Source organism: Diabrotica virgifera, chromosome 4, assembly GCF_917563875.1.
Source record: "Diabrotica virgifera virgifera chromosome 4, PGI_DIABVI_V3a".
Classification (NCBI taxonomy): domain Eukaryota; kingdom Metazoa; phylum Arthropoda; class Insecta; order Coleoptera; family Chrysomelidae; genus Diabrotica; species Diabrotica virgifera.
The window spans coordinates 168706688-168721580 of record NC_065446.1 but is presented as its reverse complement, the minus strand read 5'-3'; the positions used below and the strand labels follow the sequence as shown (position 1 = coordinate 168721580).

Here is a 14893-nt window from a genome sequence, read left to right as displayed (position 1 = left end):
TTTTAGACAATATTTTGAACTTTTTAGTTATGTTAATTACCATTTAATAAATGCATAACGTATCTTCACATGTACCTATGTGTGGCAGATTCTGGCAAATATTATAAGAATTATTGTGCATTTAATGGTAGAAGCATATAATTTGGACCACATATACTACACATACAAGAGTTCAAATTTAGTCAGAGGCCATCTCAGATTTTGCCTTTTACAAAAATGGCGAGCATTCAAATGTCCGAAAAAGTCCGATTTCAGCCAAATTTGGCATTAAGGCTCTTTTTTGATGAATAAGATCAAGGTCTTAAACTGGAAGGGTCGGTTTACCAGAAGTTGTGGTTTTACGGTTTTTTATGTAAAAATATGTTGTTTTATTTTTCAACTCTCTTACCCTGTATATATTAATTTTTCAAAAAAAGTAATACCGTCATTGAAAAGAGTATAAAAATATTTTTTAGGAAAGATTTTGAACTTTTTAGTTATGTTAATTACCATTTAATAAATGCATAACGTATCTTCACATGTACCTATGTGCGGCAGATTCATTTTGAATGCCGGCTATTTTTGTAAAAGGCAAAATCTGAGATGGCCTCATATCTAAATTCGAATCTTTGTATGTGTAGTGTGTGTTGTCCAAATTATATGCTTTTACCATTAAATGCACCATAATTCTTATATTATTTGCACGAATCTGCCGCACATAGGTTCATAGGTACATGTGAAGATACGTTATGCATCTAGTAATTGGTAATTAACATAACTAAAGAGTTCAAAATATTTCCTAGAAAATTCTTTTACGTTCTTTTCGACGCCTTTATTAACTTTTTAAAAAATTAATATATACAAGGTGAAAGAATCGGTAAAAAAACAACATGTTTTTACATAAAAATCAGGAAAACACAACTTCTGGTAAATCGATTCTTCCGGTTCAAGACTTACACATCAAAAAAAGAACCTATATATCAAATTTGGTTGAAATCGGACTTTTTGTTCAAAAGCTATCGTGCTATTAGTCACATATGTATAGTCGCCAATTTGAATGCCCGCCATTTTTGTAAAAGGTAAAATCTGAGATGGCCTTATATCTAAATTTGAACCTTGATGTGTGTAGTATATGTGGTCCAAATTATATGCTTCTACCATTAAATGCACAATAATTCTTATAATATCTCCACGAATCGGCCACACATAGGGTACATGTGAAGATATCTTATGCATTTATTAAATGGTAATTAACATAACTTAAAAGTTCAAAATATTTTCTACAAAATATTTTTGCGTTTTTCAATTGCGGTATTACCTTTTTGAAAAATTAATATATACAGAGGGAAAAAATTGAAAAAAAAAACATTTTTACATAAACAACCAGTAAAAACACAATTTCTGGTAAACCGATTCTTCTGGTTCACCACATCCATCTTGTAAATAAAAAAAAGAACCTATATACCAAATTTGGTTGAAATCGGACGTTTCGTTCAAAAGTTATGGTACTATTAAACACATATGTATAGTCGCCAATTTGAATGCCCGCCATTTTTTAAAAATCAAAATCTGAGATGGCCTGATATCTAAATTTGAACCTTCATATTTGTGGTATATGTGATCCAAATTATATGCTTGTATCATTAAATGTGCAACTGTTTCACATATCGGCCGCACTAATAGTTGTGAGACAGTATGCCAACAACATAAGCTGCGTGCTGCATGTTCTGGACATCGAAGTAAAAAGTGAAGCTAAACCAAAATATCGCAGAGAAAAAATCAAGTAATGGATGCTAAAAGATGAGAAAGAAGGTCTATTCAGGGAAACAATAGTAGAAAAAATATGTTGAAATATCAAAAGAAGCCCTAATACAATTTGGAGAAAGATGGCGAGTAGTATTAGAGAGACTGCTATTGAAATACTTGGGAAAATGTCAGGAAAAAAGTTTGAGGATAAAGAGTCTTGGTGGTGGTCAAACGAAGTACAAGGAAACATAAAAGAGAAGGAAAAATTATATAAAAAGTGGCAAGAAACCAGATCCGACACATATCTTCAAAACTATATGGTCGCGAAAAAGGAAGCGAAAGTGGCAGTAGCAATAGCCAAAGCAGAAGCGTATTCAAACCTATACGACGATCAACTTGATACATACCAGTGAAGGCGAAAAGAAGATATATAAAATAGTCAAACAGAGTGCAAAGAAAGCAAAAGATTTTAATCAGAATAGATGTATCCGAGATGAAACTAATAAAATACTAGTTCACGAAAAGGATGTCATAAAGAGATGGAGAAAGTACTTTGAAAGCTTATTAAATGAAGAATTTGACAGACAGCCTTTGGAGTCAACGGAGACAGTAGCAGCAATGGTCACCAAAATAACAAACGAAGACGTGACTCAAGCGCTTTAAAAAATAAAGAAAGAAAAGCGGTAGGACCAGATTATATTCCTGGGAAAGTACGGAGAGCATTGGGAGAGATAGGAACAAGGTGGCTAGCAGGTTTATTTAATAGAATTATGGAAGTTAAACAAATGCCAGACGAATGGACAAGCAGTATACTACTACCTGTCTACAAAAACAAGGAAGATATACAACAATGTACAAACTACAGGGCTATAAATCTGCTTAGCCACAGCATGAAAATATGGAAAAGAGTAATTGATAGACGGATACGTGAAGAGACCGAAATATCGGAAAATCAATTTGGCTTTATACAGGGCAGATCAACAACAGATGCCATTTTCATTATAAGACACTTGATGGAAAAATACAGGAGTGAAGGAACAAACGGTCATATGGTATTCATTGATCTTAAGAAAGCATATGATAGAGTTCCTCGAGAGATTCTGTGGTGGGCACTCAATAAGAAAGGAGTCCCTGGTGAATATGTAAAGATTGTGAGGGATATGTATGCGGGAGTAACGACTAGTGTTAGGACAGGTGTGGGAAAGACTGATAAATTTCATGTGGAAGTAGGATTGCACCAAGGCTCGGTGCTTATTTGTATTTATTCTCATTAGTTTTGGACCAGATAACAGCGAAAATACAAGGTAACATTCCATGTTGTTTATGTATGTATGTATGAACGCTGATGATGTCGTGTTAGTGGGAAATAGTGAAAGAGACTTAGGACAAAAACTGGAACAGTGGAGACAAGCTCTCGAAGAAAAAGGTTTAAAACTTAGTAGGACAAAGTCAGAGTATTTGGAATGCTCATTTAAAGATGAAGTTACTACAAATAATATGGTATCTTTGGATGGTGAACTGATTGTAAAAAGCAAAAGTTTTAAGCTGGATCGGTATTACAGAGTAATGGAGAAATATATGGAGATGCATGCAGTAGAATTGGGGCTGGATGGATGAAGTGGAAGGAAGCGAGTGGTGTGCTGTTTGACAGAAAATTCCAATGAAGTTGAAGGAAAAATTCTATAAAATAGCCATAAGGCCGGCTATGATGCATGGAACTGAATGTTGGGAAGTGAAAAAGAAAGAGGAACAACGAATGCATGTGGCGGAAATGAGAATGCTTAGATGGATGAGTGAAGTGACAAAAAAGATAAAACTAAAAATGAGTATATTGGGGAAGTATAGGTGTGGCACCAATTGATGCAAAATTGAGAGATGATAGGTTGAGATGGTTTGGTGATGTTCAACATCAAGACGTTAATCACCCCATACGAAGAATTGCTGAAGTGCAGATTTCTGGAAGGAGTAGGAGAGGAAGACCAAAGAAGACGTGGGGGGAGACGATTAGGCAGGACATGTTGGTAAAGGGGATTAATATTGATATGACCCAAGAAAGAATTGTGTGGAAAAATGCAATTAGGGATGCCGAAGCCGCATAGGGATAAGGCAAAGAGAATGATGATGACGAGTTAGTAATTTTGCTAATTTTGGCAAAATTGGCCAAAATAGAAAAAAAAATTTACTAAAATCACTAGCCAGTTGTGTCTGAGTTTAGCGAACCGACTATACCAGTACTTACATATGGAGCACAGACACGGACATTCATAAAGGAAAATATGGAAAAGATGGCCAATACGCAAAGGGAAATGGAAAGGCAGATGCTGGGTATGAAACTAAGTGATAAAAAGAAAAATAGATGGATCAGAAATAAAACCAAAGTGAAAGACTCAAACAAACATGCAGCTACTCTCAAATGGAAATTAGCAGGACACAACAGCAGACAAAAAAACGGAAGATCGAATGAAGGGATAACTCACTGGTGACCTTAAGACCATAAGAGAGGAAAGGTCCGACCACAGATGACATTGTCGGATGACCTAAAAAGATACGCAGGGACCAGGTGGACAGGATTAGCACTGAACTGAGACGAATGGAAAAATAAGTGGGAGGCCTACGTTCAACATTGGAATAATGAAGGGCAATTGATAGATAGATCGATAATTTTTTCTTTAATATAATATAAAATCTATAAAAATATATAATTTAATATAACATATAATAAATCTTTTGCTAAGTTATTTAAAAATTAAGAAGACTATACAAACTTAACCAAATGTAGCAAGAGTATATTTTAATCGTTTTTATTTTCTTTATTGCTCTTGAATTGTAGCTATTACCTCGTGATTGGAAAATTGGATGATCCACAAAGGTTAGTTCATCGGGAGCATTATAGTTCTCAAATACGATAATTGTATTTTCACCTTTATTTAAAAAAGGTGCAGGCAGGTACAAACTTTGTTGGGGACCAACAAAGAAATGTCTTCCTATAACAAATCCATTAACTATCGTTATACCTTTGGTCCATTGAGTTGAGTCTATATATGTGTCTTGTGGATAGTTATTGATATTTAGTTTAAATTTGTATAAAGCAGGTGTAGATTGTGTTGATGTAAGAGATTGCCAGTTCTTTAGAGCATTGTTCCAAGATTTTTTAAATTCCAGCGGAATAATATCAAATGTCGTCATATTTTTGCCATTAACTTGAAATGAGTCTGCTAATCCTTTAAATTGTCTAAATTGATCTAATCCTCCATAATTGTTGCGTCCCATATTTTCAACTATAACATCAATAACGTATGTTGTTTCAGGAGTATTTGTATCGGTTTGTAGATCTAGGGATGTGTTAACTAACCTCCAAAACCCTACACCATCAACATCGCTCTTTTTTGAAGGGACTGGTGTTATAAGTGTTCCATTAACTAATACAAGCAACGTGTCTCTTACAGTTCCAGTCAATGTTAGTTTTACAGCTCCAGCTGCAGCGTGGGTATGTCTATAAACAATATATCCAAAACTTTGTCCAGAATTATTATTAATTGGTAACTGTTCCATTGGAATCGGATCACCAGTGTGATGAATTACATTTTCTCCTGACTGAATTTCTGAGTTTATTATGTCCGCTAAAGTTAACTGTCCTTCAATTTGTAGGGATTCATACTTAATCAAAGGTTGTACTTTAGGTTGATCGGGCAATTTGGTTATAACGGGATTACGAGCGGCAATTGCATCCTTTACAATTTGATATTTTTCTGTGTAATCGCCATATTCGGTTATGGGAGAATCATAGTCGTAACTTGTAGTAGTGGGTTGAAGTCCAGTATTGTCCATACCTGACTTACGACTGTTAGCTCCATTCGTGAAACCGAAGTTGGTACTTCCTGAAAAATAAAACAATTGTCAGAAAGTTGTATAAACAAGAAATCAACAATTAACCCTCGTAAGCGGTGCGGGGTGCAGCTGCACCCCAGACCTCGTTTTTCTCACCTATCTTTTTTAATAATTTTTTTTTTGATTTTTGTCCATTTTTTATTAGCATTAAATTCAATTCTAAACGCATTCCATCCATTAGAGCACTTAAAACTCTTTGCGTTTCGTGATTTTTTGGAAAAAATGACTGTATGGTGCAAATGATGAAAATTTCATATTAGTCCTATCGCCAGAGGGGGTACCACGGCCTCCTTAATTTAGATGGACCTACCCAAGTGTTTTTTATGTATTTTGACCCGTAGAACACGAATTTTTTGGGTAACAGTTGATCCGGATGTCGATAAAGTTGTTATAAACAAAGAACTTGAGGAATTACATAACAGCCATTTTTCGCAAAACGAAACATTTTTTTGAATTTTTTGTGTTTTCAGCAAAAATGGTCTTTTTTTTCGTAAAGTTTTTTCGTAAGATGCCCAGTTTTCGAGATAAACGCGGTTGAACTTTCAAAAAATCGAAAAAGTGCAAATTTTAACCTGAATAACTTTTGATTAAAAAATAAAATAGCAATTCTGCTTACTGTCTTTGAAAGATCAAGTTAAATTCTATCGGTTTTGATTATTTGCATTGCTAAAAATTAGGTTTTTATTTGTTAAACAAAGCTATAAACACATAGTGTTTCCCGTGCCCAATGCATGCATTTTAATGTACGTAATCTACGTATAGTCCAGAAAGCCACTGCGCATCCGCTAGGAAAAATATTCTAATTCGGATTTTTTGCACAATCTTACTCAAAAAGGACTCCTTTTAATAAATTTGCATGTTGCCAGGACCCAAAGATGGTAAAAAATTTTTTAAACGTTTTTTTTTTGTTTTTTTCCTAAAATTATTTTTTTTGCATTAAAAAATGTTTTTTTGGGTTTTTTGGATCATTCCAACCAGAAAAGGTCTTTACTGACTTTTCTCTAAAAATTATAGTTTTTGACATATAAGCGATTAAAAATTGAAAAATTGCGAAATCGGCCATTTTTAACCCTCAAAAACTATGTGAAAAACTGAAAATTTGAATGTTGCCAAAGCAGGTGGATATTCTTTAAACATCGATTGATGAAATTCCGAAGAGTTTTTTGCAATGCAATATTCAAAACTCCTTTGTTTTTTAATTGCTTATCAAGCGTGCGCGACACTATTTTCCACCGACAGTATGGTGTAAATGAAAGGAATAAATTCGTTATTTCGTAAACCGGCGATTTTACGGAAAAATCCCGAAACAGGTCGATTTTTATTCTTAAGTTAGGATATTGTGGCATATATGGTATACTAGTGACGTCATCCATCTGGATGTGATCACGTAATCGTGATGTTTTTAAATGATAATAGGGATCGTGTGTTAGCTCATTTGAAAGGTTCTTCAATTCTCTATTCAGCAATATAAACATTTATATAATTATTTATACAGGGTGTCCATAATTTTTTTATTAAATTAAATTATTTGACAAAAAAAGAAGTAGAAGGACATCCTGTCTAAATAATTATGTAAATGTTTACATTACTGAATAGAGAATTGAAGAACCTTTCAAATGAGCTACCACACGACCCCTATTCTCATTTAAAAAAATCATCGATTACTTCATCACGCCCAGAAGGATGACGTCACTACTATACCATGTATGCCACAATATCATAACTTAAAAATAAAAATCGACCTCTTTCGGGATTTTTCCCTAAAGTCTCCGGTTTACGAAATAACGAATTTACTCCTTTCATTTGCACCATACTGTCGGTGGAAAATAGTGTCGCGCACGCTTGATTAGCAATTAAAAAACAAAGGAGTTTTGAATATTCCATTGCAAAAAACTCTTCGGAATTTCATCAATCGATGTTTAAAGAATATCTACCTACCTTGGCAACATTAAAATTTTCAGTTTTTCACATAGTTTTCGAGGGTTAAAAATGGCCGATTTCGCAATTTTTCAATTTTTAATCGCTTATATGTCAAAAACTATCATTTTTAGAGAAAAGTCAGTAAAGACCTTTTCGGTTTGGAATGATCCAAAAAAACTAAAAAACTTTTTTCAATGCAAAAAAAAATAATTTTAGGAAAAAAACAAAAAAAAACGTTTAAAAAATTTTTTACCACCTTTTGGTACTGGCAACATGCAAATTTGTTAAAAGGAGTCCTTTTTGAGTAAGATTGTGCAAAAAATCCGAGTTAGAATATTTTTCCTAGCGGATGCGCAGTGGCTTTCTGGACTAGTAGAAATTGATTTATGTATGCGCGTGTACTCGTTCGATTTCAAATGAGAAATGCATTGAAAACATCATTCAATCACTATGTGTTTATAGCTTTGTTTAACAATAAAAAAATTAATTTTTAGCAATGAAAATAATCAAAACCGATAGAATTTGACTTGAACTTTCAAATGCAGTAAGCAGAATTGCTATTTTATTTGTCAATCAAAAGTTATTCGGGTTCAAAAATTGCAATTTTTCGATTTTTTGAAAGTTGAACCGCGTTTATGTCGAAAACTATGCATCCTACGAAAAAACTTTTAAAAACAATTTTTGCTCAGAATGACCCAAAAAATACAAAAAAATGTTTTGATTTGCGAAAAATCGCTGTTATTTGATTCCTCAAGTTCTTTGTTTATAACAATCTTATCGACATCCGGATCGACTGTTACCCAAAAACTTCGTGTTCTGCGGGTCAAAATACATAAAAAAAAACTTGGGTAAGTCTATCTGAATTAAGGGGGCCGTTGTACCCCCACCGGCGACAGAACTATATCCTGAATTCGCACTCCTAGATGTAAACTGCGTTAACTCAAAATTTGACCATTTCGACTTAACAAAATTTTCAAATTCTTGACCTGAAGATCTATACGTAAATAAAACCCACGTAACAATACCTTGAATAGTTTCCGAGAGATTACGCTAAACGTCACTTTAGTTGAAAGATTTTAAACCGGGCGGTTCGAGTATTACTAGGTACGCCATTTTCAGTTATCCTCCAGTCACCGTAAGTGGATGTCGATAGTAAACTCGCTGAATTTGAGTTACAGCACTTTACGTGAAAAATATGTGGTAAGTAACATTTTCTATTTCAAGTTAATGTAGTTTACATGAACATTTCTTTGGCGATTTAAATAGTGATTTGATATTATTTTAAGTTGTACTGATTTTGGTGGATATATATGATAAATTTTTTTGGGATATTTCAAATTACTTTACTTATCGTGAGAAAATTATTGCTTTCAGAGTTACAGTAGTTTAGATGAATAAAATTTTTCCTTCATTTATTCAGTTAGTCTTTTGAAATTTGTCAATTTTCGCAATCAAAAGGAATTAATTGTGACATTTTGAACTATAGCTTTGACCCTACGTAAGATGCATAAATAACTTTGTGACAAAATAATGTTTTTTGAGTTGCACTACTTTACATGAATATTTTGGTAATATTAATAAACTTTTCTGTTTTTTTAGGAAAATGACAGGCCGTGGAAGCAAAATATTAGAAATTTTGAAAAAAGAAGCAGAACAACAGCGTGCAGCTGTTCTGCATATACCAGTAAGCAGCCAAGTCAATAATGAAGAGAATATAAATCCAATGTTAACTGATGCTGACCCTTCGGTCATAAGTGAATCTGTATTTTCTGTTCCTGGTATGTATAGAATTGATTTACCTACTCAATGTATTTCAACTGGCGTACAGGATGTGACAAACTCTTCAAAAAAAGCTAACGATGTGTCTCCGATTATTAGCGAGTCTTCCCCTGTTCCTGTTTTGGATACAATGGTACTGCCTATTCACAATCCAACTAGCAATATTCATGTGCCAAACGCTGTAAAAAAAATTCCAAAGCATTACTATGTCTCAACGATCCATAGTAACGAAAGTGATGTAGACGACTCAGACGCTGATCCGAACTACAATTATCGTGAAGCTGATTTACCTCAATTACAAACAACGCGATCTCGTAGCTGTCCCTCTTCATCGAGTTTGACTACTTCTTCCAGCTTTAGTAGTAGCTCTTCTTCTGATAGTGATGATAATACTACTAGTCACATACTACAAGATGCAACCAATATCTGCGATGGTCCGACGTTGAGAGCAATTCAAGATTTGGCACATGACCAGGAAGAGAAGAAAGGAAAGAAGAGGTTAAGAAAACCAGAAGGGTGGAAAATTAATTACACAAAGAGCCTTAGAAATTCGGGAAAAGCTTACCAATCTAGATCTAAATCTAAGAAACAAGTTCCTGCACGACAAATTCGCCCGCCTTGTGGAGAAAAATGCAGATGGAATTGCAGTACCAAACTCGAAATCACAGATCGCCAAAAATTGTTTGATGCATTTTGGAGACTTGGGGACCTTCAGCGACAGAGAGAGTTTATAGTGAGACATTCACAAGAAATAAAGCCCAAGTATAGGTACGTAAGTACGATTAAGTACCGGGCTCTAAACGCAGCCTTTTATTTTGTAGTGAACAACTCACGAATTCGTGTCTGTAAAACCTTTTTTAAGGCCACACTTGACTTAAGTGATCAAGCAATTAAAACAGCACTTACCAAAAAGACAGAATGTGGATTTATAGAAGGAGAACAAAGAGGAAAGCACGGAAATCAACCCACCATAGACCCTGTAATTACTGAAAGTGTTGTTCAATTTATCAACACTATTCCAAGGATTGAATCGCATTATCTCCGTGCTCAAACTTCACGGGAATACATTCAGTGCGACAGATCTTTATCAGATATTTACCGCGATTATAAAGAACTTCGCCAAGCAAGTAACATGCCATTCGCTACAAGCTCGACATTTCAGCGCATATTTAATTTTCAATTCAACATTGGCTTCTATCGACCGAAAAAAGATTTGTGCGACTTATACGAAAACTACAAAAATGCAGATGAAGAAAGTAAACTCAAAATTTCGGAAGCCTATGAAAATCATTTAACAGAAAAGGAACTGGCTCGAATTGAAAAAGAGAATGACAAAAAGCGGACTGATGCTATTGTGGTGGTTTATGATCTCCAAGCAGTAATGCAAATTCCTAAAGGGCGAGTATCCCTATTCTTTTACAAGTCTAGAATTAATTGTTTCAATTTCACTATAAGTGATTTACAGGCAAAGAATGTGGACTGTTATTTTTGGGATGAAACGGAAGGGAAACGTGGAGCGGTTGAAATCGGTAGTTGTGTATTGGCTTTTATTCAATCACAGTTAGATCAGCATTCCGATGAAGATATAGATCTGATATTTTACTCAGATAACTGCTGTGGGCAGCAAAAGAACAAGTATTTATTGACTGCTTATGCCTACGCTGTGTCCAATATGAGAGTAAAATCTATAACGCACAAATTTTTAATACGGGGTCATTCGCAAAATGAAGGGGACAACGTTCACAGTGTGATCGAAAAGCAAGTAAAATGGCATCTTAAGTCAGGTCCTATTATCATCCCACAGCAGTATACGACTTTGATTAGGGCTGCCAAAAAAACTGGCCCTGCATACAAAGTGCATGAATTGACACATGACCAGTTTTATGATTTGAAATCGCTGCAGGAAAGTTGAGGAAATAATTTCAATTTGGATGAAGAAAACAATCAAGTTAGGTGGCATGACATTAAAGTTCTTAAAATGGAACAGGAAAGTCCTAACACTTTCTATTATAAAACATTATTTGCGGAAACAAACTTTAAAAAATGTTTTGTACACAAAAAAAATCCACTAGACAAATGGCGGAAACTAATGTTGACTTTTCCAGTGGACTGATAAAGGCATATACTGTAAAAAATACTTTGTCAGATGCAAAAAAGAAGGATATCAAAGAACTTGTGGAAAAAAATCTTATACCCAGATCTTACTACGAGTGTTATTATAAAAATATCTTGTAAAACAAAAAAAAATCCATTATAAAAGTAAAATAAATAATAACTATAAAATAATTTTACAGTATGTAGTAGTTAAGATTATTAATAGGCTAATGTATTTGTGTTAACTTTTGTAATAAGACAAAATTATAACTTTTGATTTAAACTAACCACCTATGTTTTCATTCCATCACTAGGGCATAAATAAATATCAGTGTACTTCAGATTATTCGGTAAGTATAATTACAAGAACTCAAAACACTAAGAAATTTGAAGATTTTGTTAGAGTAAAAAGTAATGTTACTCTTTTTTGTTCAAGTAAAGTAAACTAACTTGAGATACTGTGCAAAAATAGTGCGTACTTCTAGTATGAAACTGGAGTAACTAAAAATCTCCATATTATTTAAATTTGAACACATTAATTAAAAAATGAGTACCTTAAGTACGGACTAAAAACCATTATCTTTATAATACTATCAATTTTTTTTTATATCTGCCTTACATTAGCTAAAATCAGTTTTTGTCAATTTCTGAAAAATAAGGTATTTTGAGTTACAGTAGTTTACATCTAGGTGTGCGAATTGGACGTTTCTGATGTTCCACTTGGAGCTAACTAACCTAAGGGAAAAGGTCGGTATTACTTATGTCAGAGACAAAAGGCCGAAAGTCCCGGCATTACTGTATTTTGTGTAAAAACTTTGTGTTGCTCACTCTGTGAAAAATTTCCTGTTTGTCTTGCAACGATAATAATTTTTTTAACCCTCGTAAGGCGGTGCGGGGTGCAGGTGCACCATAGACCTCGTTTTTCTCACCTATCTTTTTTAATAATTTTTTTTTGATTTTTGTCAATTTTTTTATTCGAATAAAATTCAATTCTAAACTTATTTCACCCATAACAGCATTCAAAACCCTTTGTGTTTACGTGCTTTTTTGAAAAAATGACTTTTGGGTGCAAATGATGAAAACATCGTATCCTGAATTGGACGTTTCTGATGTTCCACCTGGAGCTAACAGAGCTACGGGACAAGGTCGGTGTTACTTATGTCAGAGAAAACAGACCGGAAGTCCCGGCATAACTACTGTATTTTGTTTAAAAACTTTATGTTACTCATTCTGTGAAAAATTTCATGTGTTTGTCTTGCGACGATAATATTTTTTTTAAGAATAAATGAGTACTTTTTTGTAAAATTATGTTTCGTACGATAATTAATAAGTCCTAATTATCTTTCAAATTAATTTTCCCGACGTTCACATATAAAAAAAATGGATATACAGATGGGGTGCACATGCACCCCGCACCGTTGTTTACGTAAGAATCTAAGCATCGCCTTACGAGGGTTAAAAACAAAAAAAAAATAAAAAGTATTGGGTTGTACTGCGCCGAACTCGGGAAAATATACCAAAGAAACAAATCAAAAATTTGGGGCATGTAAATGAACTATTAGAGACGATTTTACCGGCCCACTAGGCCTGATATGGTTAGAAACGAAAATATTAGGAGATACATAGAAATTGATCTAGATGTAATAGACACCATCAAGGCCAAAAGACTTAACTTGTACGAGCAGCTTCAGAGAATGCCTCAAAATAGATGGCCAAAAAAATAGAGAAATGTCCACTAAAAGAAATCGAAGTAGACCAATACGATCCTGGAGAGAAGATGTCGAAGATACACTGACCGTCAGATGTCTAAAAACTAAAGATTGCTTTGACAGAAAACTCTAGAAATTAGGATGTGAGAAGCGGCGCCAGCAGTAGAAGACTTGCTTATTTTAATATATACATATAATAATAAATAATAAGCGAAATAATAAGCAGGCAAAGAGGTATAACATACGGAGTGCCACAGGGAACGGTATTGGGTCCTGTTCTGTTTAATCTAAATATAAATGGATTATTTGCATTGCACAGTACAGGGCATATAATTGGGTTTGCTAATGATACTGTTATTATGTATGATGCTGAGACCTACTATGACTTAAAAACAAAAGCAGAAACTGATCTACAACTAATAAAATAATGATTTAACTACGAAATACTAACAATCAATTTTAAGAAAACTGTTTATCTTCCAATATTTAACTGTAACTTGGCCACTGATCTTTTAAAACTCCGTTAAATATCACACAGTAAACAAAATTTTCATATTAAACCTGCCACAAATGTTATTATAGACACACACCTAAAATGGTACTCTCACATTAAAAATATATCATTATAATGCTACAGTTTACCCTATATAAATTTAAGTATCTCAGAAAACACATTAGTTGAGGAAATGAAGCATTTTGGCTCGCAATTTTTTCGTCCAGCATGGATTTACTTGAAATTTTCACAGAAAATAGGGAATAGCTCAAGGATCATTTTCTATATCATGCTACTGTACGCTAAAACCTTGGGGGTAGTTGCCACCCCATGTCGGGGGTGGGAATTTTTTATTAAATTTTCACCATGTAAATCGATGTAAAAATTAATTCTAGGAAGAAAATATTTTTTACATTTTCTTCGTCAAACTAATATTTTTCGAGTTATTTGTGGTTGAAAGTAACAGTTTTTCGACGGAAATATCGACTTTTTAGAGGGTTTTTTGAGAAAAACTCGAAAAATATGACTTTTTTCAAAAAGAACTGTAAATATCAAAGTTGTATCGTTTAGTAACACAAACGAAACTGTTTTTACAACATGTTTACGACCAATACAAACCGAGATACGGCATGTTAAATGCATAGTTTGAAATAATCAAAGCCAAATAACGGGAAAACTTTGCATTTTTCCAGGAAAACTTACATGATGTTTTTTCAAGCATACAATAAGATCTTTCAAAAAAATAATAAAAAGTTTCAAGCATTAAAATTGAGCAATTTATGATCAAGAAAAAGTCGGTACCTATTTTTCTCTACGAAAAAACAGTGAAAACAACCCCTTACCTACCCTTGTAACTAAAAATTGGTCTTCATCTTTCTGTTATTGCTTTTATATTTATATTATCAATACACCCAAGAAGTTTCACCTATTTAAAAGACCTAATTTTGGAAAAATTGGTGTTAAACGAAAAATTGATTTTTTGCAATTTTGCATTTTTTATCATTTTCTTCAACATATCTCCGAAAATACTGGAGATACGAAAAAAATGGTAGACTACTAAATTGTAGCTTTTACTCTCTAAAAATCCTACAAAACGTTTATTGAAAATCTTTTTATCGCCAAAAGTGAAGGAGCTATGTTTATAAAACTAATTTTTTTTCGAAAAATTCGAATAGCCCCCTTATAGATCATTTTCACTGTACCTAAATAATACCACAGAGCCGGTTCGTACACTGGATGACTAAAAAACTATTCGTATGTAAAGTATGTGTATTTTCATATATTT

General features: G+C 33.6%; 1 protein-coding gene across 1 annotated transcript in view; it reads right to left on the bottom strand.

Annotated features, from left to right (window-relative positions):
* Positions 1–4381: 4381 nt before the first annotated feature.
* The window catches only part of LOC126884014 (beta-galactosidase-1-like protein 2), a 29439-nt gene continuing 18927 nt past the window's right edge, over positions 4382–14893 (bottom strand). Inside the window, exon 3 of the mRNA XM_050649789.1 lies at positions 4382–5603. Coding sequence (XP_050505746.1) covers positions 4465–5603 — 1139 coding nt within the window. The 3' untranslated portion in view covers positions 4382–4464. The remainder of the gene's footprint in view (positions 5604–14893) is intronic.